The sequence below is a fragment of the Mobula hypostoma genome, chromosome 5 (genome assembly GCF_963921235.1).
Source record: "Mobula hypostoma chromosome 5, sMobHyp1.1, whole genome shotgun sequence".
NCBI classification, from domain to species: domain Eukaryota; kingdom Metazoa; phylum Chordata; class Chondrichthyes; order Myliobatiformes; family Myliobatidae; genus Mobula; species Mobula hypostoma.
Window position 1 is genome coordinate 2,060,362 of NC_086101.1, and position 23,304 is coordinate 2,083,665.

The following is a 23,304-nucleotide window of genomic DNA, read 5'->3' on the forward strand; positions in this document are numbered from 1 at the left end:
TGACAAATAAAGCTAATCTTCAGAGCCCATTTTTGCTTATTTATTGCTGTATCTGCACTCTGGTCTTTAGTTTGTCATTTCTGATGAAGGGTCTTTGACCTCAAACATTATCTGTGGTTCCCTTCCATCACTACTGAATACCTCCAGTATTTTGCTTCTGTTTTATACATCATATCCTTTATTTCCCAATCTCTGAATCTCAGAGCTTTGCAAATTCTTGCCAGTCAGATAATGCCATTTTCACACTAAAATAGGCATAGAACAGTACAGGTTCTCTGGCCCACAGTATCGGGCTGATCTATTAACCTCTTCTAAGATGAATCAAATCCTTTCCTCCATTTTCCTCTAATCCAAGTCTGTAAGATGCCCCTAGTGCATCAGCACCCCTGGCCCTGGCAGAGCATTTCTGTGTGTAAAGAAGCAACCTCTGCCATCCACCCTTTCACAGTTTCTGAGCTGCTGGCTCTGTGCCCCAGCGGGGAGGTATATGCAGGGGCCAGGCAGCTGGATCTCACCTTCTTGTCCTTCTGTTTCAGGTGAATGTGGCAACCCAGTGTGACCCCGAAGAAATCATCGTCTTGTCTGACTCTGACTGAAAGTGGTCAGTTCGCCTGGATCGTAGGGAGTTCTGTAAATCAGGGAAGTGGGGGGGTGGGGTGCTCGCATAGCTGCCTGTCTCTCGGATAACTGAAGTACTACAGAAGGGAACGTACGCTGCTGACAGTTCTGTTCTGTTATCTGGGCTTGAATCCTGATTGGGGCCAGAGGCTTGTTAATTAACTGCTCTGGGCTTTACTGACTGATGTTTTTCCCCCCTTTCTCCTGTCTGCTGGCCTAATGCCCACTCCACTGCTCTGGGAGTGGGTTCACCAAGAAATGGTCAGTTTGTCCTGTGTTACCATAGAAGGTTGTTTTTAAAATGTGTACAAATGAATTATCTGCCACTTCAGTGAACAATAAGACAGGGACTTCTCAGATTGAGGTGACAGAACTTTATATAAAAGAAAATTGCTTAAAATTTGTCAACACTTGTTGCATACTTTCCAAAAACCTGAAGTGGCTTGTGCAGTAGGATAAGCAAGAAGGCATTCAAGATGGTGATGTGAAGCCTAACTTTACAGGAATGACTTACAGATCTTCCCACAATTTCAGATGTTGAAGCTTTTCCCCAGTGCCATGTGCAGAAACCTTGCCTGGGGAGGGTCCTTGCCCAAGTGTGAGCTGTGCTGGTCTTGGTTTGTCACTGTCCCGATGAGCAGAGGTGGCCTCATCCAAGCTGAGGCCACATGGGTCTGTGGGGCTCTCCCTCTCCATGGGGTATCACACGGGGCTTTGATTCTCTCTGGCCCCGAGACCATTGGAGCCTGTGCTGTTAAGGAACTGGTTGAAGGCAGGCAGTTGGCCACTTTGCCTGGGTCAGATGCTGTTGAGATATTGGTATCGTTGCTTGCCTCGGGTGGATTTGGAGTTTGTTATCTTTTCCAGTTTTTTACTGAAGGTCCCTGCAGTAGAGTTCTGTGTTAAACTTCAATTTGAAAAAAAACACACATTCTTGGTCACAAAGCAGTGAATTTACACCTGGAGTGCCTCCTATCAAAATCCCCATCAACTTTCCTCGGCAGACTTGCTGTTTTACTCCTCTCGCTGCAGTGGAGCTCCGAAAAGGTGGATAATGTTTGAATGCAGCGACACACAACAATGTATGTGCACGGTAAACAGCAAGAAAACCAGATCCCTCCTCCTAGCAGAAGTGAATGCACGTTATACACTGGATGAACTGTGGTCAAGTTCCTCTTCAAACCACGTGAGAATTGTTGTTGTTGAATAAAGGGCTTGTTTGCCCCTGTTCCTGAGCAGATACAGTGAACATCCCCTTTGATATGGCACCAAAATGAATGGTGGTGTTACCATTTGTGATGCCTGACCTGAGTGGTGTTAGTGACCGCTCTTCCTGAAGCTCCAATATGGGTGAGAATTAGATTCCTGTTTTACAAAGGAATCGATATCTCAATGAAAGCCCATTCAAGGCCATGCTCCAAGATCTGCTTTCATTGGCAACTCTTGCTACCAGTTGGCTTCTTGTAGAACCTGCCATTTTCTTACTCTAACGAGTCCTCCTCTCTCTTCCCATCCCCACCCCCAGCAAAGCATCCAGTGTCTCTTCCCCCAAGGGTTAACTTTAACAGGGAGGCCACCTCGTGTGACTGCCTGAGGATTAGATTGTGCACAGTTGTTTCAGTAGTCGTCTCCGGATGCTGCTGGCTATAGAGAGTGCAATTTAAAAGTGGTTTACGTTAGGCTGTTGAGTTTTCAGTATTAGGTTGTCGTCCTCCATGCAACCCTTTTAACAGCAGTTACATGGGCTTTGCCACCCGCTCACTAGGTCAGGTTGGCTTGCTGGCACTGAGTACAGGGCACGGATGGAATTCTTAAGGACCACTGTTAATGAGTAGCTTGGGGAAGGGAAGGGATAGGTTGGTTTAGATGGGTGTGCTTGTATGTGAGTACCTCTTTCTCAAAGGGTGATGGAAATAGCATTCACTGATGAACAAGTGATAAAGGGTGATCATGAATATTGAGTTGGAGTTGTCAGAGCAGCTGGCACCAACCCTCTCTACCAGCAAACTATATAACCATTTCTCCAAAGCACATATCTGATTTCTTTTGTGTAGATCAGTAAAATTTCTGGCCTGTTTTAATAAATACTTCCTGATCTTTTTGACTTGCTTTCTAAGGACAGCTGTTTTAGAAAGTTTATACAACAGTCTGGTCGTACATCATTCATTCATTCAGCTTCAACAAAGTCGGGGTTTCATTCCAGACTCGAAGAAACACAATGAGACCTTGGTTAAAGGCATGTCAGATATTTGCTCTCAAAATCCCTCAAATCCATTCTGCTCTGACTTGGTCACTGAACTTCCACAATACTCAGTAAAGAAATTCCTCCTGAATGGTTATGCCCTTTTATTGTGGTTTCTGATTCTTTGGCCTTCCCATGTTTTCAATGCTAGGTGAGTCTTGTTAACTTGATCCTTTGTGATCAAAGCGGATGAATTATTGTCCTCCTCCCCCAGCCCCAGTGTTACCTGAGATGACCAGAAGTTACCAACTACTCTGTAAACTGCCATGTCCCACCAACGAGCAGAACAACACACAGAATGCTGCCGCAACTCAGCAGGCCAGGCAGCATTTGTGAAGGGGAATAAACAGTCGACGCTTTGGGCCGAGACCCTTCATGAAAACCTCTCTAGTGCACTGGCAGTTGAGACCCCAAGAGGGGTGCATGGTAAACAATGTGTCCCATCTGAAAGGAGGAGGAGCTGCTGACTTTATGTGGATGGGAATGTTTTGATTTAGGAACCCCCAGTGTGGAGTTCAGAGCAACAATTGGGAAAATAATAAAAAACTGGAATGAAATGTCTTTCTCAAAGTTTACAACACACTTTTTTAAAATTCAATTTACTTTTGATTGTTGTCTTAAGGGCATTTGTTTGTTTGCTGTCATTAAAGGTATTTTTTGAATAAGTAAATCTGGCTTAAATGTCATAGGTGTCTCTAAATCATTCTTCCATTCCCAGCTGCGGCCTGGCCTGCCCTGTCCCGATGTTTTGAACTGTGCTGAGTGTCTCTGTTGGATTTGTACAGGGAGCTGCTGCTCTGCTTGAGTCTTGGAAAGGTGCAGTATTGCAGAAAAGAGTGTATTCAGTGAAGATCTAGACTGAGACACTGCCAGGGGGCTATCGATGATGGGGTTTGTTGTTTCCCAGCACTGGGTACAGAATACCGAGCAGCAGTGATCCCTACCTTCCTCCTTTCTTCCTGATCCTGAGAACTAGAACACCCAATGCAGGCATCTGCAAGCTCTGGGAACTGGTAGATAATGTGGAATTGGCCATTTTAACAGGAAATTAGTTATCTACAGAGGGAGTCCTGGGTCCTGCAGAGGCATCCAGATGTCCCCAACAGTAGGAACGTGTCTCACTGGTAAAGATTTCTTCGAGAATGATTAGGTCGGGTTAAGAGGGAGCTGAAGAAAAATCTTACGCCCTGAATCTGGAACTGCCCAAAAGAATGGCGAAGCAAACTTCCCCACTAGACAAGTACTTGAAGATACTGATAAATGGAATGCGTACTTGGTCTGCAGGGACATGATGGGGTCAAGGGTCATTTTTATCTGCTAACTCCACAAAAGGAGGGGTGACTAGTAATAAAAATGCAAGTTTGAGATTTCTGTCAGATGAAGACATTGGAGCAGAATTAGGCCATTCCATCGTCCCTGCTTCATTATCCCTCTCAATGCCATTCATCTCTTCACCTGCAGACAGTTGAGGCAACACAGACACCCTCAACCACATGCACTGTGTAAATAGAGGCTGGGGCACTTCATCCCTGACCTCTGGAAGGGTTTGCAAGTCTCACTGGTTTCTTCAATCCCTAAGGAATGTCTCGGATGGGAAGAAACATGAGGACTGTCATCTCTGCACCTTTGTGGCTGCTTTACAATCCATAAGACCATGAGATATAGGATCAGAATAGGCCAGTTGGCACTTTGAGTCAGCTGTGCCATTTCATCATGGCTGATCCAATCTGCCCTGACTGGAAAAAAAGAGCCTGTCAACATCTGCCTTCAATATACTCAATGACTTGGTCTCCAAAACTGCCTGTGGTGACAAGTTCCACAGATACACCACTTTGGCTAAAGAAAATCCACCTCTTCTCTGTTCTGAATGGACATCCCTCTATTCTGAGGCTGTGTCCTCTGATCTTAGAATCTCCCGCTATAGAAAACATTTACTCAATTGAGGCCTTTCACCATTCGATAGGCATCAATGAGACTTTTATACACACACACACACAATTTTTTCTGAATTCCAATGAGTGCCCAGAGCCATTAAACACTCATATGACAAGCCTAATCTGGAATCATTTCTGTGAACCTCTGAACCCTCTTCAATGTTAGCATATCCTTTCTTAGATTAAAGTTGAGAGCTTAACATACGGTGAACACTCAATAATACATTTATTACTTTAGAAGGTGGGGGGAGGTGGATGCGGGGTGGTGCGCAGTGACCAGGCGTGAGGTCTGGTGCTGTGGCTCAAGAGCAGAGAGGTGAAGAGAGCTACAGTGGTAAGAGATTCCACAGAGATGAGATTCTGTGGATGTGATAGAGACACCCAAATGGGAAGTTGCTTCCCAGGTGCTAGTGTCAGAGATTTTAGGGAGCTAGGTAGAAGGCTGAAAAGCAGGACCTCTGAGGTAGCAATCTCTGTATTGCTGCCTGTGCCACATGCCAGTGAGGGTGGGAATTGGCTGGTGAATGTGTGTGTGTGTCTCAGGAAGTGGGGCAGGGGTTCAGATTTATGCATCATTGGGATCTCTTTTAGGGAAGGTACAATCTACAAAACGGACGCATTACACTTGAACCTTAGGGAGACCAAAATCCTTCCGGGTGAGTTTGCTAGAGTTGTTGGTGAGAGTTTAAACTAATTTGACGGGGGGAGGGGGAGAACCAAAGTGATAGTCCTGAGGATGAGGTGGTTGGTTTTCAAACAGGCACTGTATAGTAAGACTCCAGGAAGGAGAGGCTGATGATATGACGAAATTACAGTCAATAGGAAGAGTTGCAGTGTAAACACCGGACAAAATTAAAAGGTTGAATATGGGACTGAAAGTTATATTTGAATGCATGGAATATACTGAATAAGGTAGATGAACTTGTAGCAGTTACAGATTAGCATGTATGATGTGAGCATCACTGAACTATGACTGAAAGAAGATTATAGCTGGGAGCTTAACGTCCAAGCATGCACATTGTATGGTTGTATGGAAAGGACAGGCAGAGGGAATGGTGTGGTTCTTGTAGGAAAAAATGAACTCAAATCATTAGAAAAATGACATGTTGAAAGATGTTAAGAGAAATAGATAGAGTGGACAGCTGGCGCCTCTTCCCCAGGGCACCACTGCTCAATACAAGAGGACGTGGCATTAAGGTAAAGGGTGGGAAGTTCAAGGGGGATATTAGAGGAAGGTTTTTTTTACTCAGAGAGTGGTTGGTGTGTGGAATGCACTGCCTGAGTCAGTGGTGGAGGCAGATACACTAGTGAAATTTAAGAGACTCTTAGACAGGTATATGGAGGAATTTAAGGTGGGGGGGGTTATATGAGAGGTAGGGTTTAAGGGTCGGCACAACATTGTGGGCCGAAGGGCCTGTAATGTGCTGTACCCTTCTATGTTCTAAGATGTATAATCATGAGTAGAACAAAGAAACTGCAAGAGTGAAAAGACCCAGATGGGAGTTGTATAGAGACTGCCAGAATAGTAAGGATGTGGTCTACATATTACAAGAGGAGATAAAAAATGAATACCAAAATGTGTAATGTTATGGGCAATTTCAAATTCCAGGTTAATTGGGAAAAATGGGTTGGTGCTGGATCCCAAGAGGGGATTTTCTAGAATGCCTGCGAGATGACAAGAGAAGTCAAAACCCAACATAAAAGCCAAAGAGAGACCATATAATAGAGCAAAACAGTGGGAGGTTAGCAGATCAGGAAGTTTTTAAAAACCAACATAAGGCAACTAAAACAACTCACTGTGAAAAGGAAAAGATGGAATACAAAAATTATCTTGCCAATCATATGAAAGAGGATACCAAAGGTTTCTTCAGACAGATAAAAGTGTAAAAGAGAGGTGAGAGTGGATATCAAACCGCTGGAAAGCAACGCTCACGAGATGGTAATGGGGGTCAAGGAAATTGTCTCATTCCACTCTTTAAGAACGGAGAGAGGCAGTAAAAGAAACTGTAGGCCCGTTACTTGACCTCAGTGGTGGGGAGGATGTTGGAGTTGATTGTTAAGGATGTGTTTTTGAGGTACTTAGAGGCACATGATAAAATAGGCTGTAGTCAGCATGGTTTCCTCAAGGGAAAATCTTGCTTGACAAATCTGTTGTAATTATTTGAAGAAATAACAAGCAGGATAGACAAAAAAGAATTGGTTGATGTGTGCTTGAATTTTCAGAAGGCATTTAACAAGGTGCCACACATGAGGCTGCTTAACAAGTTAAGAGCCTGTAGTATTACAGAAGAGAATTGAATTGACTTCATTACCTACATCCTTCCTATACTTGAGTAAAAATCTTTACGTTACATCTCCATCTAAATGTGCAATTTATAGTAATTTAAAATACATAGTATGTACAACAGGACAGTCAATATAACATAGAAATATCAGCATGAATTAATCAGTGGCCTGATGGAAGAAGCTGTCCCGGAGCCTGTTGGTCCTGGCTTTTATGCTGCAGTGCCATTTCCAGATGGTAGCAGCTGGAACAGTTTCTGGTTGGGGTGACTCGGGTTCCCAATGATCCTTTGGGCCTTTTTTACACGCCTGTCTTTGTAAATGTCCAGAATAGTGAGAAGTTCACATCCACAGATGTGCTGGGCTGTCTGCACCACTCTCTGCAGAGTCCTGCGATTGAGGGAAATACAGTTCCCATACCAGGCAGTGATGCAGCCAGTTGGGATGTTCTCAATTGTGCCCCTGTAGAAAGTTCTTAGGATTTGGGGGCCCGTACCAAATTTCTTCAACCGTTGGAGGTGAAAGAGGTGCTGTTGTGCTTTTTTCACAGCACAGCCGGTATGTACAGACCATGTGAGATCCTCGATGATGTGTATATCAAGGAACCATTCACCCTCTCATCCCCCAGCTCCATTGATGTCATTGGGGGTTAGTCTGTCTCCATTCCTCTTGTAGTTCACAATCAGCTCCTTTGTTTTTGCGACATTGAAGGAGAGGTTGTTTTCTTGACACCACAGTGTCAGGATGATGAGTTCTTAAAGAGGGGTAACTTTGAAGGTGTGAGACTTGAATTAGCTAAGATAGACTGGCAAATGACACTTAAAGGATTGACGGTGGATATGCAATGGCAAGCATTTAAAGATTGCATGGATGAACTACAACAATTGTTCATCCCAGTTTGGCAAAAGAATAAATCAAGGAAGGTAGCGCACCCGTGGCTGACAAGAGAAATTAGGGATAGTATCAATTCCAAAGAAGTAGCATACAAATTAGCCAGAAAAAGTGGCTCTCCTGAGGACTGGGAGAAATTCAGAGTTCAGCAGAGGAGGGCAAAGGGCTTAATTAGGAAGGGGAAAAAAGATTATGAGAGAAAACTGGCAGGGAACATAAAAACTGACTGTAAAAGCTTTTATAGATAAATAAAAGGGAAAAGACTGGTAAAGACAAATGTAGGTCCCCTACAGACAGAAACAGGTGAATTGATTATGGGGAGCAAGGACATGGCAGACCAATTGAATAATTACTTTGGTTCTGTCTTCACTAAGGAGGACATAAATAATCTTCCAGAAATAGTAGGGGACAGAGGGTCCAGTGAGATGGAGGAACTGAGCGAAATACATGTTAGTAGGGAAGTGGTGTTGGGTAAATTGAAGGGATTAAAGGCAGATAAATCCCCAGGGCCAGATGGTCCGCATCCCAGAGTGCTTAAGGAAGTAGCCCAAGAAATAGTGGATGCATTAGTGATAATTTTTCAAAACTCGTTAGATTCTGGACTAGTTCCTGAGGATTGGAGGGTGGCTAATGTAACCCCACTTTTTAAAAAAGGAGGGAGAGAGAAACCGGGGAATTATAGACCAGTTAGCTTAACGTCAGTGGTGGGGAAACTGCTGGAGTCAGTTATCAAGGATGTGATAACAGCACATTTGGAAAGCGGTGAAATCATCGGACAAAGTCAGCATGGATTTGTGAAAGGAAAATCATGTCTGACGAATCTCATAGAATTTTTTGAGGATGTAACTAGTAGAGTGGATAGGGGAGAACCAGTGGATGTGCTATATTTGGATTTTCAAAAGGCTTTTGACAAGGTCCCACACAGGAGATTAGTGTGCAAACTTAAAGCACACGGTATTGGGGGTAAGGTATTGATGTGGATAGAGAATTGGTTCGCAGACAGGAAGCAAAGAGTGGGAATAAACGGGACCTTTTCAGAATGGCAGGCGGTGACTAGTGGGGTACCGCAAGGCTCAGTGCTGGGACCCCAGTTGTTTACAATATATATTAATGACTTGGATGAGGGAATTAAATGCAGCATCTCCAAGTTTGTGGATGACACGAAGCTGGGTGGCAGTGTTAGCGGTGAGGAGGATGCTAAGAGGATACAGAGTGACTTGGATAGGTTAGGTAAGTGGGCAAATTCATGGCAGATGCAATTTAATGTGGATAAATGTGAAGTTATCCACTTTGGCGGCAAAAATAGGAAAACAGGTTATTATCTGAATGGTGGCCGATTAGGAAAAGGGGAGGTGCAACGAGACCTGGGTGTCATTATACACCAGTCATTGAAAATGGGCATGCAGGTACAGCAGGCAGTGAAAAAGGCGAATGGTATGCTGGCATTTATAGCGAGAGGATTCGAGTACAGGAGCAGGGAGGTACTACTGCAGTTGTACAAGGCCTTGGTGAGACCACACCTGGAGTATTGTGTGCAGTTCTGGTCCCCTAATCTGAGGAAAGACATCCTTGCCATAGAGGGAGTACAAAGAAGGTTCACCAGATTGATTCCTGGGATGGCAGGACTTTCATATGAAGAAAGACTGGATGAACTGGGCTTGTACTCGTTGGAATTTAGAAGATTGAGGGGGGATCTGATTGAAACGTATAAAATCTTAAAGGGATTGGACAGGCTAGATGCAGGAAGATTGTTCCCGATGTTGGGGAAGTCCAGAACGAGGGGTCACAGTTTGAGGATAAAGGGGAAGCCTTTTAGGACTGAGATTAGGAAAAACTTCTTCACACAGAGAGTGGTGAATCTGTGGAATTCTCTGCCACAGGGAACAGTTGAGGCCAGTTCATTGGCTATGTTTAAGAGGGAGTTAGATGTGGCCCTTGTGGCTACGGGGGTCAGGGGGTATGGAGGGAAGGCTGGTACAGGGTTCTGAGTTGGATGATCAGCCATGATCATAATAAATGGCGGTGCAGGCTCGAGGGCCGAATGGTCTACTCCTGCACCTATTTTGTATGTTTCTATGTTTCAACTTGAACTGCCGTGTCACTGCTCCAGCCCTACATAACTGCTGGTGCCTCGGCAGGTGTTTCATCCGATGTCACAGCTCACTTTGCTGAGAGTTGGGCAGAATTGCTGGACATGTGTTGGACAACAACAGCAGGGTCTATGGGACCCGTGGAGGAACACACAGACTTCTGCAGTAATACCCATTTACAGACAAGCAGAGCAAAGGCCTGGGTTGGAATTGGTTAACTGCAGGGTTTGCCATCCATCCGTGACTCCAGCCTGTTAACAAACGCCCTGCCTATCTGTACAAATCAATCTGCTGTGGCCAGACAGCCAGTGCACTGGGCAAAGGAAACCCTTTTGCACTGAGAGGCTCCACTAGCTGTCCACGAGAGGAGATGGTCTATCCAGCTGCCTCTGGGTGGATGGACATTGGAAAGGAAGATGGTAAGGAATGGCAATGGTAGATAAGATGGTGGAGGGAGGGAATTCTAGGCTCAGGACCACTGCTTCATCTCACCTCTTCTGACAATAACCGATGTACTCTGTAAACCTGAGCTCATCTGGAAGTGTTGTCCCTGTCCGAACTATTGCAGTCCTGTTAACCGTTCACCTCTGTGCTGACTGAATGGTTCAGCAACATCTTACCCTTTTCTGTCCCCGTAATTTCCTGCACCCTGACCACTGCCCCTGCTCAGCACCATACTTAACTGCTGGAGCTGGCTAAGGGTCCGAACCACAGAAATCGCTCCTCACGCGGCCTTGCCTCTCTCCTCAACCGGAAACTTGCCACTTTCAGCAAAGGTCACCATCAGGAGGCTGATGCAGGTTATTCTGGATAGAATGGAACTATTGACAGTAACAATCATATCATCTGATTGGGGAGCTCCTGCCAAAGTGTCCCATTTGCAAACATGGGGACTGTTCACTTTGCAAATTGGGTTGGAGACGAAACAGATTGAGCAGCAGGTTGCTACGTGTTGACCTGCTCCCACGTTGGTGCAGTGTCCCTGCCACCAGCAGCAGTCCTCTCTCCCCACCCCACAACATTTTTAAACATTCTCTCCACAGCAACTTCATTTTCAAACTCAATCGTATCAAGGCAGCCAAGAACCACCTAAATGATGTTCTGAGCCATTTCAATGGGTTTAATTACACTTCAGCCCACTGGTTGTTCATCTTCCTTTTTGTCATGCTCCTCCTCACTTTCTTCATCTTCTTGGGAGGTGCTCTGCAGGGCACACGGAAGAACACAGAACAGATTTAAAACAGGAAGACAGCCTGGCTATTGTGCAACACACATCAAAGTTGCTGGTGAACACAGCAGGCCAGGCAGCATCGCTAGGAAGAGGTACAGTCGACGTTTCAGGCCGAGACCCTTCGTCAGGACTAACTGAAGGAAGGGTGAGTAAGAGGTTTGAAAGTGGGAGGGGGAGGGGAGATCCAAAATGATAGGAGAAGACAGGAGGGGGAGGGATGGAGCCAAGAGCTGGACAGGTGATAGGCAAAAGGGATACAAGGCTGGAGAAGGGAGAGGATCATGGGACGGGAGGCCTAGGGAGAAAGAAAGGGGAAGCCAGAGGCTGGTGGGGTGGTAGGTGAGGACCAGGGGAACCCTATTCCTAGTGGGGTGGCGGGAGGATGGAGTGAGAGCAGATGTGTGTGAAATGGGGGAGATGCGTTTAAGAGCAGAGTTGATAGTGGAGGAAGAGAAGCCCCTTTCTTTAAAAAAGGAGGACATCTCCTTTGTCCTGGAATGAAAAGTCTCATCCTGAGAGCAGATGCAGCGGAGACGGAGGAATTGCAAGAAGGGGATGGCGGGGAGACCGTTTCGCTGAACACCTACGCTCTGTCCACCAGAGAAAGCAGGATCACCCAGTGGCCACACATTTTAATTCCACATCCCATTCCCATTCTGACATGTCTATCCACGGCCTCCTCTACTGTAAAGATAAAGCCACACTCAGGTTGGAGGAACAACACCTTATATTCTGTCTGGGTAGCCTCCAACCTGATGGCATGAACATTGACTTCTCAAACTTCCGCTAATGCCCCACCTCCCCCTCGTACCCCATCCGGTATTTATTTATTATTATTTTTTTCTTTTCCCTTTTTTCTCTCAATTTTTTCTCCCTTTGTCCCTCTCACTATACCCTTTGCCCATCCTCTGCTTCCCCTCCCCCTTTCTTTCTCCCTAGGCCTCCCGTCCCATGATCCTCCCCCTTCTCCACTCTCGTATCCCTTTTGCCAAACATCTGCCCAGCTCTTGGCTCCATCCCTCCCCTCCTGTATTCTCCTATCATTTCGGATCTCCCCCTCCCACTTTCAAATCTCTTACTATTTTGTCTTTCAGTTAGTCCTGGCGAAGGGTCTCGGTCCAAAATGTCGACTGTACCTCTTCCTAGAGATGCTGCCTGGCCTGCTGCGTTCACCAGCATTTTTTATGCGTGTTGCTTGAATTTCCAGCATCCTTGTGCCTGCTATTGTGCGGCCAGCAAACCCAGCAAACGAGAAACTACAGATCAAGCAACGACTGTAGGGGTGGTCGGGGAAGCAAATTTCAGGTCAGGACCCTGCGCAAGGCCCTTACCTTTATCTGTGCACAAATCCAATGCTATTATTCTCCCAAAATCAAGTCCCCATTGGCTGATCTTTTTCTGTCAACAGCGAAAAGTTAGGTGCTACAGGGGTGAGCTTGACACTAGAGTGACAGTTCAGGGTTCAATCTGGGTGCTCCAGGTTGCTCCCACTGTCTAAAGATATACCGTACCAGTTAGTAATTTAATTGGCCATTGTAAATTGTCCTGTGATTATGCTAGGATTAAATAGGTGGGTTGCTGTGGGCCTCGTCTGTGCTCTAAATAAATAAATTAAATTGGCTGGCCTGTCATGAAACTTGGTACATGGGCAATAGTATGTACCATTCTTAAAAAGGCATTTTTGAATAACATGAAGAGAAGGCCGATATAGTTTCTCAATAAATATAATACAATCGAAGGCAAGCGACCTGTATATTGTAATATGGAAACACAAATTCCAAACTGGAAAAATGGTGCACTTTGATCATCACATCGTTAGCAACAAAAGTTTGAAAAGTAATACTTACGCTTTGACATTGTGTTATCATGTCAACTAGCTTTCCTACAAAAGGAAAGAAAGGCCATTCAACACATCTTTCAACACATTGTCTTTCATTCTGCATTGGTTTTTGGTGGCGCTTCCCCATTCTCTTGCAAAAGCGATTTAAATATAACACAGTTTCTACAATGTAGTGAAGAAAGCAGAGTGAGGAACAGGCAAAGATTTCTCTGTTCTCACTGCTGCCTTCCCGTGGAAACACTGGCACCTTCACCTTTGATGGTTCGGAAGGTAGGAAAGGCAAGTTTATCTGCAGTGTTACCACTACACATCAGTAGGTGCTGTGAATGACAACAGCCAGCCTCTGCTCTACCTTGTCCAGACCATGTCCTCAAAGCCGCCCAGGAGCTCTCCCCGAGCCCACCCCCCTTGGTATGTCACTGCGACTGGAAAGGATTGTGGGCAGGATGAGGAACATCGGTCTTGCACTGGGACTAAGGTAGATTAGACCATAAAACACAGGAGCAGAATTAGCCATTCAGCCCATCGGATCTGCTTCACCGTGGCTAATATACGTTCCTTCTCAGTCCCATTCTCCTTCCTTCTCCTCATAACCTTTGACACCCTTACTCATCAAAAACCTATCAACCTCAGTCTTAGATATACTCAAAGACTTGCCTCCACAGCCACCTGTTGCAATGAACACCACAGATTCACCACTGACTGAAGAATTCCTCCTCATCTTTGTTCCAAATGGATGTCCTTCTGTTCTGACGTTGCGCCCACTGGTCCTAGACTCACCCACTATTGGAACCATCCTCCCCACATCCACTCTATCCAGACCTTTTGATATGTATCCCCCTCATTCCTCTAAACTCCAGTCAGTCTTTATGTATATCTCAGGCAGAGGTTGATAGATTCTTGATTGGTCAGGACATGAAGGGTATGGGAGAAAGCAGGAGACTGGAGCTAAGAAGAAAATTGGATCAGCCATGATGAAATAGCAAAGGAAACTCGGTGGGCCCTATGGTCTAATGGAGTACGGGCCCAGAACCATCAAGCGTTCCCCATATGTTAACCTTTCATTTGCATGGTTAAGTAGAGAACTGGCTCTCAAAATGCTATCTGTATGTAACTGCAGTGCTTAGGCAACTGCAATCACACCTGAAAGCCACAACCTCTACCGGGCAGCTCCTGCAGATCCTCTAAATCACTCAACACCTCGACTGGAGAATCTGTCCCTACTCCTTTATCACTAAACATCACCACACGAGATTCTGCAAATGCTAGAAATCCAGATTAATAGACACCAAGTGCTGGAGTATCTCAGCAAATCGGGTTGGGGGAGGGGGGAATAAATAGTTGAGGAATATAGGTCAGCGATCAGGTTTGGGCAGGGTGTACCTGAGCCTATCAGCAATGTCTGTTTCCTGAAATAGACTGAAAAAAATCACCAGAAATCCTAACTTCACTTTAGTTGACAATACAGTTTCTGAGTGCCAGGTGCAGACAGCAGATTTATCCACAACACAGACAAAATGCTGGAGAAGCTCAGCAAGTCAGGTAACATCTATGGAGAGGATTAAACAGTCAACGTCGGGACTCTCCATGGACGCTGCCTACCTGCTGAGTTCCTCCAGCATTTTGTGTGTGTTGCTCCGGATTTCCAGCATCTGCAGATTCTCTCGTGTTAAGGGCTTCTTCCCAGTTTCTCAGCTCCTGGGTTTGAAGTAAACTTCTCATTGGTCTCTCCTCATCCTCTCTCCTACAAATATTTAGTTACAATTTCAACACTTCTGCTGTTCAATGCTATATTAACCTTTTCTATGAAGCTTCACAGAGGCCAGCCAATGAAAAATAAAGTAGTTTGGATCATACAACTGAGAAATCTTCTGACAATCATTTACTGGACTTGGTTAGACAGATTGTTTTAGATCCTATATCAGAAATCTGGCTTTAGTTGGGAAGGCAGCCAAATGATAGGGTTCTAAGAGTAAACCTAGCAATTATTGGCCTGGGAGTTTGACGTCAGTGGTGGGTAAATTGATGGAAAGTATTCTTAGAGATGGTATATATAATTATCTGGATAGACAGGGTCTGATTAGGAACAGTCAACATGGATTTGTGCATGGAAGGTCATGTTTGACAAATCTTATTGAATTTTTTGAAGAGGGTACTAGGAAAGTTGACGAGGGTAAAGCGGTGGATGTTGTCTATGTGGACTTCAGTAAGGCAAGGTTCCACACTGAAGGTTAGTTAGGAAGGTTCAATCATTAGGTATTAATATGGAAGTAGTAAAATGGCTTCAGCAGTGGTTGGATGGGAGATGCCAGAGAGGAGTGGTGGATAACTGTGTGTCAGATTGGAGGCCGGTGACTAGTGGTGTGCCTCAGGGATCTGTACTGGGTCATATATATTAATGATCTGGATAATGGGGTGGTAAATTGGATTAGTAAGTATGCAGATGATACTAAGACAGGTGGAGCTGTGGATAATGAAGTAGGTTTTCAAAGCTTGCAGAGAGATTTAGGCCAGTTAGAAAAGTGGGCTGAAAGATGGCAGATGGAGTTTAATGCCGAAAAATATGAGGTGCTACATTTTGGTAGGACTAATCAAAATAGGCATACGTGGTAAATGGTAGGGCATTGAAGAATGCTGTAGAACAGAGGGATCTAGGAATAATGGTGCATAGTTTCCTGAAAGTGGAATCTCATGTGGATAGGGTGGTGAAGAAAGCTTTTGGTATGCTGGCCTTTATAAATCAGAGCATTGAGTATAGGAGTTGCGATGTAATGTTAAAATTGTACAAGGCATTGGTGAGGCCAAATTTGGAGTACTGTGTACAGTTCTGGTTACCAAATTATAGGAATGGTGTCAACAAAATAGAGAGAGTACAGAGAAGATTTACTAGAATGTTACCTGGGTTTCATCACCCAAGTTACAGAGAAAGGTTGAACAAGTCGGGTCTTTATTCTTTGGAGCGTAGAAGGTTGAGGGGGGACTTGATAGAGGTATTTAAAATTATGAGGGGGATAGATAGAGTTGACGTGGATAGGCTTTTTCCATTGAGAGTGGGGGAGGTTCAAACAAGAGGACACGAGTTGAGAGTTAAAGGACAAAAGTTTAGGGGTAACATGAGGGGGAACTTCTTTACTCAGAGAGTCGTAGCTGTGTGGAACGAGCTTCCAGCAGAAGTGGTTGAGGCAGATTCGATGTTGTCATTTAAAGTTAAATTGGACAGCTATATGGACAGGAAAGGAATGGAGGGTTATGGGCTGAGTGCAGGTTGGTGGGACTAGGTGAGAGTAAGCGTTCGGCACTGAGTAGAAGGGCCAAGATGGCCTGTTTCCGTGCTGTAATTGTTACATGGTTATATGGATTCATGTAAAGTGTTTCTGCTCCACTGCAAAGTCTCTTTAAGTGATGACCAACCTAACCTGAAGAAGACCTTAATATGGTGGAATTCTTCATTAAGATGGAGAGTGACATAGTTAATTCAGAAACAAAGGTTCTGAATTTAAAGAGGGGTAACTTTGAAGGTATGAGACGTGAATTAGCTAAGATAGACTGGCAAATGACACTTAAAGGATTGACGGTGGATATGCAATGGCAAGCATTTAAAGGTTGCATGGATGAACTACAACAATTGTTCATCCCAGTTTGGCAAAAGAATAAATCAAGGAAGGTAGTGCACCCGTGGCTGACAAGAGAAATTAGGGATAGTATCAATTCCAAAGAAGAAGCATACAAATTAGCCAGAGAAAGTGGCTCACCTGAGGACTGGGAGAAATTCAGAGTTCAGCAGAGGAGGACAAAGGGCTTAATTAGGAAGGGGAAGAAAGATTATGAGAGAAAACTGGCAGGGAACATAAAAACTGACTGTAAAAGCTTTTATAGATATGTAAAAAGGAAAAGACTGGTAAAGACAAATGTAGGTCCCCTACAGACAGAAACAGGTGAATTGATTATGGGGAGCAAGGACATGGCAGACCAATTGAATAATTACTTTGGTTCTGTCTTCACTAAGGAGGACATAAATAATCTTCCAGAAATAGTAGGGGACAGAGGGTCCAGTGCGATGGAGGAACTGAGCGAAATACATGTTAGTAGGGAAGTGGTGTTAGGTAAATTGAAGGGATTGAAGGCAGATAAATCCCCAGGGCCAGATGGTCTGCATCCTAGAGTGCTTAAGGAAGTAGCCCAAGAAATAGTGGATGCATTAGTGATAATTTTTCAAAACTCGTTAGAACTGGACTAGTTCCTGAGGATTGGAGGGTGGCTAATGTAACCCCACTTTTTAAAAAAGGAGGGAGAGAGAAACTGGGGAATTATAGACCGGTTAGCCTAACGTCGGTGGTGGGGAAACTGCTGGAGTCAGTTATCAAAGATGTGATAACAGCACATTTGGAAAGCGGTGAAATCATCGGACAAAGTCAGCATGGATTTGTGAAGGGAAAATCATGTCTGACGAATCTCATAGAATTTTTTGAGGATGTAACTAGTAGAGTGGATAGGGGAGATCCAGTGGATGTGCTATATTTGGATTTTCAAAAGGCTTTTGACAAGGTCCCACACAGGAGATTAGTGTGCAAACTTAAAGCACACGGTATTGGGGGTAAGGTATTGATGTGGATGGAGAATTGGTTAGCAGACAGGAAGCAAAGAGTGGGAATAAACGGGACCTTTTCAGAATGGCAGGCGGTGACTAGTGGGGTACCGCAAGGCTCAGTGCTGGGACCCCAGTTGTTTACAATATATATTAATGACTTGGATGAGGGAATTAAATGCAGCATCTCCAAGTTTGCGGATGACACGAAGCTGGGTGGCAGTGTTAGCTGTGAGGAGGATGCTAAGAGGATGCAGAGTGACTTGGATAGGTTGGGTGAGTGGGCAAATTCATGGCAGATGCAATTTAATGTGGATAAATGTGAAGTTATCCACTTTGGTGGCAAAAATAGGAAAACAGATTATTATCTGAATGGTGGCCGATTAGGAAAAGGGGAGGTGCAACGAGACCTGGGTGTCATTATACACCAGTCATTGAAAGTGGGCATGCAGGTACAGCAGGCGGTGAAAAAGGCGAATGGTATGCTGGCATTTATAGCGAGAGGATTCGAGTACAGGAGCAGGGAGGTACTACTGCAGTTGTACAAGGCCTTGGTGAGACCACACCTGGAGTATTGTGTGCAGTTTTGGTCCCCTAATCTGAGGAAAGACATCCTTGCCATAGAGGGAGTACAAAGAAGGTTCACCGGATTGATTCCTGGGATGGCAGGACTTTCATATGAAGAAAGACTGGATGAACTGGGTTTGTACTCGTTGGAATTTAGAAGATTGAGCAGGGGATCTGATTGAAACGTATAAAATCCTAAAGGGATTGGACAGGCTAGATGCAGGAAGATTATTCCCGATGTTGGGGAAGTCCAGAACAAGGGGTCACAGTTTGAGGATAAAGGGGAAGCCTTTTAGGACCGAGATTAGGAAAAACTTCTTCACACACAGAGAGTGGTGAATCTGTGGAATTCTCTGCCACAGGAAACTGTTGAGGCCAGTTCATTGGCTATATTTAAGAGGGAGTTAGATATGGCCCTTGTGGGTACGGGGATCAGGGGGTATGGAGGGAAGATTGGGGCGGGGTTCTGAGTTGGATGATCAGCCATGATCATAATAAATGGCGGTGCAGGCTCGAAGGGCCGAATGGCCTACTCCTGCACCTATTTTCTATGTTTTCTAAGTGTAAATCATCTTTTCAAAGGGAGCTCAGTGAGACCCTCTCTCATTGTTCATTTTCATTACTATCCCTATATTCAGATTAAGATTCATAAAGTTCTGTCATTTAACTGCATATGGTGTACTGTCTGATATTTTGCGTTGTGGGTTTGTAACTGGAACATCCACACAAACGTGATGACCCAGTTTGGTGGGGTCGAAGGCTGATTCCCCTAGACGAACACGAGCTGGGCCAGCCTGAGGGTCACACATACTTTTCCCTTTTCTTCCTAACTGAATCCATCACATCTCTGGACGTCCAAGGTTCTCTTATCTTTAGAGGCGTAGAGTCATTGAGAAGTTCAGCAGAGAAACAGGCCCTTTGGCTCATCCAGTCCATGTCAACTGCCTCCTCCCATCGATCTGCACTGGGACCAGAGCCCTGCATCCCAGTCCTTCCTTCCAACTGGAACACATCTTTCCTGTACTCTGTGCAATTGATCTTTCAACACCCTCCACAGGTCTGATGTGGACTTGCCAGACAAAAGGTGTTCACAATTAACTGCCTAATGCCCTCATAATTTGCCCTACTCCAATTTAAAACTCTTCTGCAATTTCATACATATCCTTATCTACAGCTACCCCAAAAGTTAAGGAGTTGTAGAAACCCTACAGCACAATACAGGCCCTTCGATACACAAAGCTGTGCCAAACATGAACTTAGCTTAGAAATTACCGAGGGTTACCCACCGAGGGTTACCCATAGCCCTCTATTTTTCTAAGCTCCATGTACCTATCCAGGAGTCTCTTAGAAGACCCTATTGTATCCATCTCCACCACCATTGCTGGCAGCCCATTCCATGCTCTCACCACTCTCTGTGTAAAAAACTTACCCCGGACGTCTCCTCTGTACCTACTTCCAAGCACCTTAAAACTGTGCCCTCTCGTGACAGCCATTTCAGCCCTGGGGAAAAGCCTCTGACTATCCACACGATCAATGCCTCTCATCATCTTGTACACCTCTATCAGGTCACCTCTCATCCTCCATCGCTCCAAGGAGAAAAGGCCAAGTTCACTCAACCTGTTTTCATAACGAATGCTCCCCAATCCAGGCAACATCCTTGTAAATTTCCTCTGCACCCTTTCTATGGTTTCCACATCCTTCCTGTAGTGAGGCGACCAGAAATGAGCACAGTACTCCAAGTGGGGTCTGACCAGGGTCCTTATAGCTATAACATTACCTCTCGGCTCCTAAAATCAATCCCAGGATTGATGAAGGCTAATGCACCGTATGCTTTCTTAACCACAGAGTCAACCTGCACAGCAGCTTTGTGTGTCCTAAGGACTCGGACCCCAAGATCCCTCTGAACCTCCACACTGCCAAGAGTGTTAACAATAATACTATATTCTGCCATCATATTTGACCTTCCAACATGAACCACCTCACACTTATCTGGGTTGAACTCCATCTGCCACTTCTCAGCCCAGTTTAACATCCTATCAATGACCCACTGTAACCTCTGACAGCCCTCCACACTATCCACAACACCCCAAACCTTTGAGCCATCAGCAAACTTACTAACCCATCCCTCCACTTCTTCATCCAGGTCATTTATAAATATCACAAAGAGTAGGGGTCCCAGAACAGATCCCTGAGGCACTCCACTGGTGACCAACCTCCATGCAGAATATGACCCGTCTGCAACCACTCTTTGCCTTCTGTGGGCAACCCAGATCCACAAAGCAATGTCCTCTTGGATCCCATGCCTCCATACTTTCTCAATGAGCCTTGCATGGGGTACCTTATCAAATGCCTTGCTGAAATCTATATACACTAAATCTACTGCTCTTCCTTCATCAATCTGTTTAGTCACATCCTCAAAAAATTTAATCAGGCTCGTAAGGCACGACCTGCCTTTGACAAAGCCATGCTGACTATTCCTAATCATATTATGCCTCTCCAAATGTTCATAAATCCTGCCTCTCAGGATCTTCTCCATCAACTTACCAACCACTGAGGTAAGACTCACTGGTCTATAATTTCCTGGGCTATCTCTACTCCCTTTCTTGAATAAGGGAACAACACCCGCAACCCTCCAATTCTCCGGAACCTCTCCCGTCCCCATTGATGATACAAAGATCATTGCCAGAGGCTCAACAATTTCCTCCCTCACCTCCCACAGTAGATTGGGGTACATCTTGTCCGGTCCCAGTGACTTATCCACCTTGATGCTTTCCAAAAGCTCCAGCATATCCTCTTCATTAATATCTACATGCTCAAGTTTTTCAGTCCACTGTAAGTCATCCCTATAATCGCCAAGATCCTTTTCCATAGTGAATACTGAAGTAAAGTATTCATTAAGTACCTCTGCTATCTCCTCCGGTTCCATACACACACTTTTCCGCTGTCACACGTGATTGGTCCTATTCTCTCACGTCTTTCCTCTTGCTCTTCACGTACAGTTGTGGTCACTGTTCCCTGACTGCTCACCCACTGAAAGGTCAGTCACCTGGCCAGGCTCATTGTCCAACACCAGGACCAGTGTGGCCCCTCCTCGCATTAGACCATCGACATATTGATTTAAGAACCCTTCCCGGATACACATAACAAATTCTACCCCGTCTCAACCCCTTGCACTAAGAAAGTCACAGTTTACGTTAGGGAACTTGAAATCCCCCATGACACCAACCCTATTATTTTTAAACATTTCCATAATCTGATTACGTGTCTGTTCCTCAATGTCCCGGTGGCTGTTAGGGGTCTGTAGTACAATCCCATCCGTGTGATTGCACCCTTCCCATTCCCGAGTTCCACCCAAACGGACTCAGTGTCTGACCCCTCCATTACGTCTCCCCTGAGTGCAGTTGTGATATTGTCCCTGATTAGCAGTGCAACACCACCCCCACTTTTACTTCCTCCTCCGTCTTTTCTATAACTTCAAAAACCTAGTGTATTAATCACTTTTTCCTGCCCCTCTCTCAACCGAGTTTCAGTAATGGTTACATCATAGTTCCATGGTTTAAGTTAATCACCCTAACCCATAATACTCCTCGCATTAAAACATACACTCTTCAAACTAGCTGACCCATCATACCTGTTATTTTGATTTTGCCTTTCAGTACTTTCTGCAACATCTACCTTCCCTTACCGACCTGGGGCTCCAGTTGCCAGCTGTCTGTAAAGCTAACTTAAACTGGTTATGTTTTTATTAACAGTGAAATGATGAATAAATGGAAGTAAACAGTTGAACCTTTTTCCCTTAAGAAAGTCCGTCATTACTGTTACTAATTCATCTCTGATCTACGTTAGCATGGCAGATGAGAGAATTATTTTCGGAGATTATCCCCAGCCTCAATGCGCCTGAGGCCGATATTTCCAATACTTACTGAAAGTGAAGACAATCAGACACAATATGAAGGGTGAGGCCAGTGCACCAAGTAATCTGTGTAGCAAAGGCCATTCAGGTGCACAGCCTTCCTCTGAAATGAACAGAAGTAAATCCATTTGTAACTGAACTCAAAGTAAAATCCAATCTTCTCTCACAGACAGACAACAGGCTAGACCTCCTGTCATTACCACCTTCAATGGAGAAAATGCTGAGGGGATTAACCTTAATCTGGAATGGCAGGGATTAATCAAAAGTGGTTTGAGTAACAGGGTATCATGTAGTATAGTGGATGGAGCAACACAATTACAATCTTGGGGCATCAGATTTCAAAGTTAAATTCCAGCTTCCTCTTTAAGCAAGTGGGGCTCTCCGTGTGCTCTCACATACCAGTTAGTAGGTTAATCAGTTATTGCAGTGGGTGGGAAGGGCCTGAACCACATTGTATCACTACGTAAAATCAGTAAATGGTTAAATGGTATCGTTTGACAAAATAATCCAAGGACCTGGACAATGAGATTGCAGATGCCAGGGTCTGCAGAAGAGTAACAAACTGTACTGATGAATTTATGAACATCAATTTCTCCAAATTACAGTATTTTCCCTTCCCCCTTCCCCCTTTTTCATTTCCCCACTTCTCCTCACTTGCCTATTACCTCCCATTGGTCGTTTCTGCCACGGTCCACTCTGCTCTCCTAACAGATGCGTTCTTCTCCAGCCTTAACCTCTTCCACCTACCACTTACCATCTTCTCAGTTCATTACCCCTCCTTCCCCCCCACCCACCTAGATTTACCTGTCATCTCAGCTTGTCCTCCCTCCTCTCCTCCCACCTTCATATTTTGCCATCTTCCCCCTTCCTTTCCAATCCTGATGACGTCTCAGCCCATAAAAGTTGACTGTTTATTAATTTCCACAGATGCTGCCTGAGCTGCTGAGTTCCTCCAGCATTTTGTGTTGCTACTCTAGATGAGGGAGGTATGGTTTTTGTGAGGTTTTTCACATGGTCTCATGTGGGAGACTGGCCCAAAGCTGACAGCCCACGGGATCCAGGGCAAGCTGTCAAACTGTGTCCATGACATTGGGACAGAGGTGCTGTTCT

At 44.9% G+C, this 23,304-nt stretch overlaps 2 protein-coding genes across 3 annotated transcripts in view; one reads left to right on the forward strand and one right to left on the reverse strand.

Annotated features, from left to right (window-relative positions):
- Positions 1 to 3,549, forward strand: part of daxx (death-domain associated protein) — a 51,881-nt gene extending 48,332 nt beyond the window's left edge. The window contains exon 6 of one of the 2 annotated variants that reach the window (XM_063047854.1): positions 537 to 3,549. In XM_063047854.1, the coding sequence (XP_062903924.1) occupies positions 537 to 596 (60 nt within the window). In that variant the 3' untranslated portion in view covers positions 597 to 3,549. The remainder of the gene's footprint in view (positions 1 to 536) is intronic. The other variant, XM_063047853.1, reaches the window with a different exon arrangement.
- Positions 3,550 to 11,098: 7,549 nt separating this feature from the next.
- LOC134346412 (uncharacterized) overlaps positions 11,099 to 23,304 on the reverse strand; it is a 51,257-nt gene continuing 39,051 nt past the window's right edge. The window contains exons 7-9 of the mRNA XM_063047781.1: positions 22,205 to 22,297; positions 13,137 to 13,171; positions 11,099 to 11,261 (exon numbers count right to left, since the gene is read on the reverse strand). Of these exons, the coding sequence (XP_062903851.1) occupies positions 11,190 to 11,261; positions 13,137 to 13,171; positions 22,205 to 22,297 (200 nt within the window). The 3' untranslated portion in view covers positions 11,099 to 11,189. The remainder of the gene's footprint in view (positions 11,262 to 13,136; positions 13,172 to 22,204; positions 22,298 to 23,304) is intronic.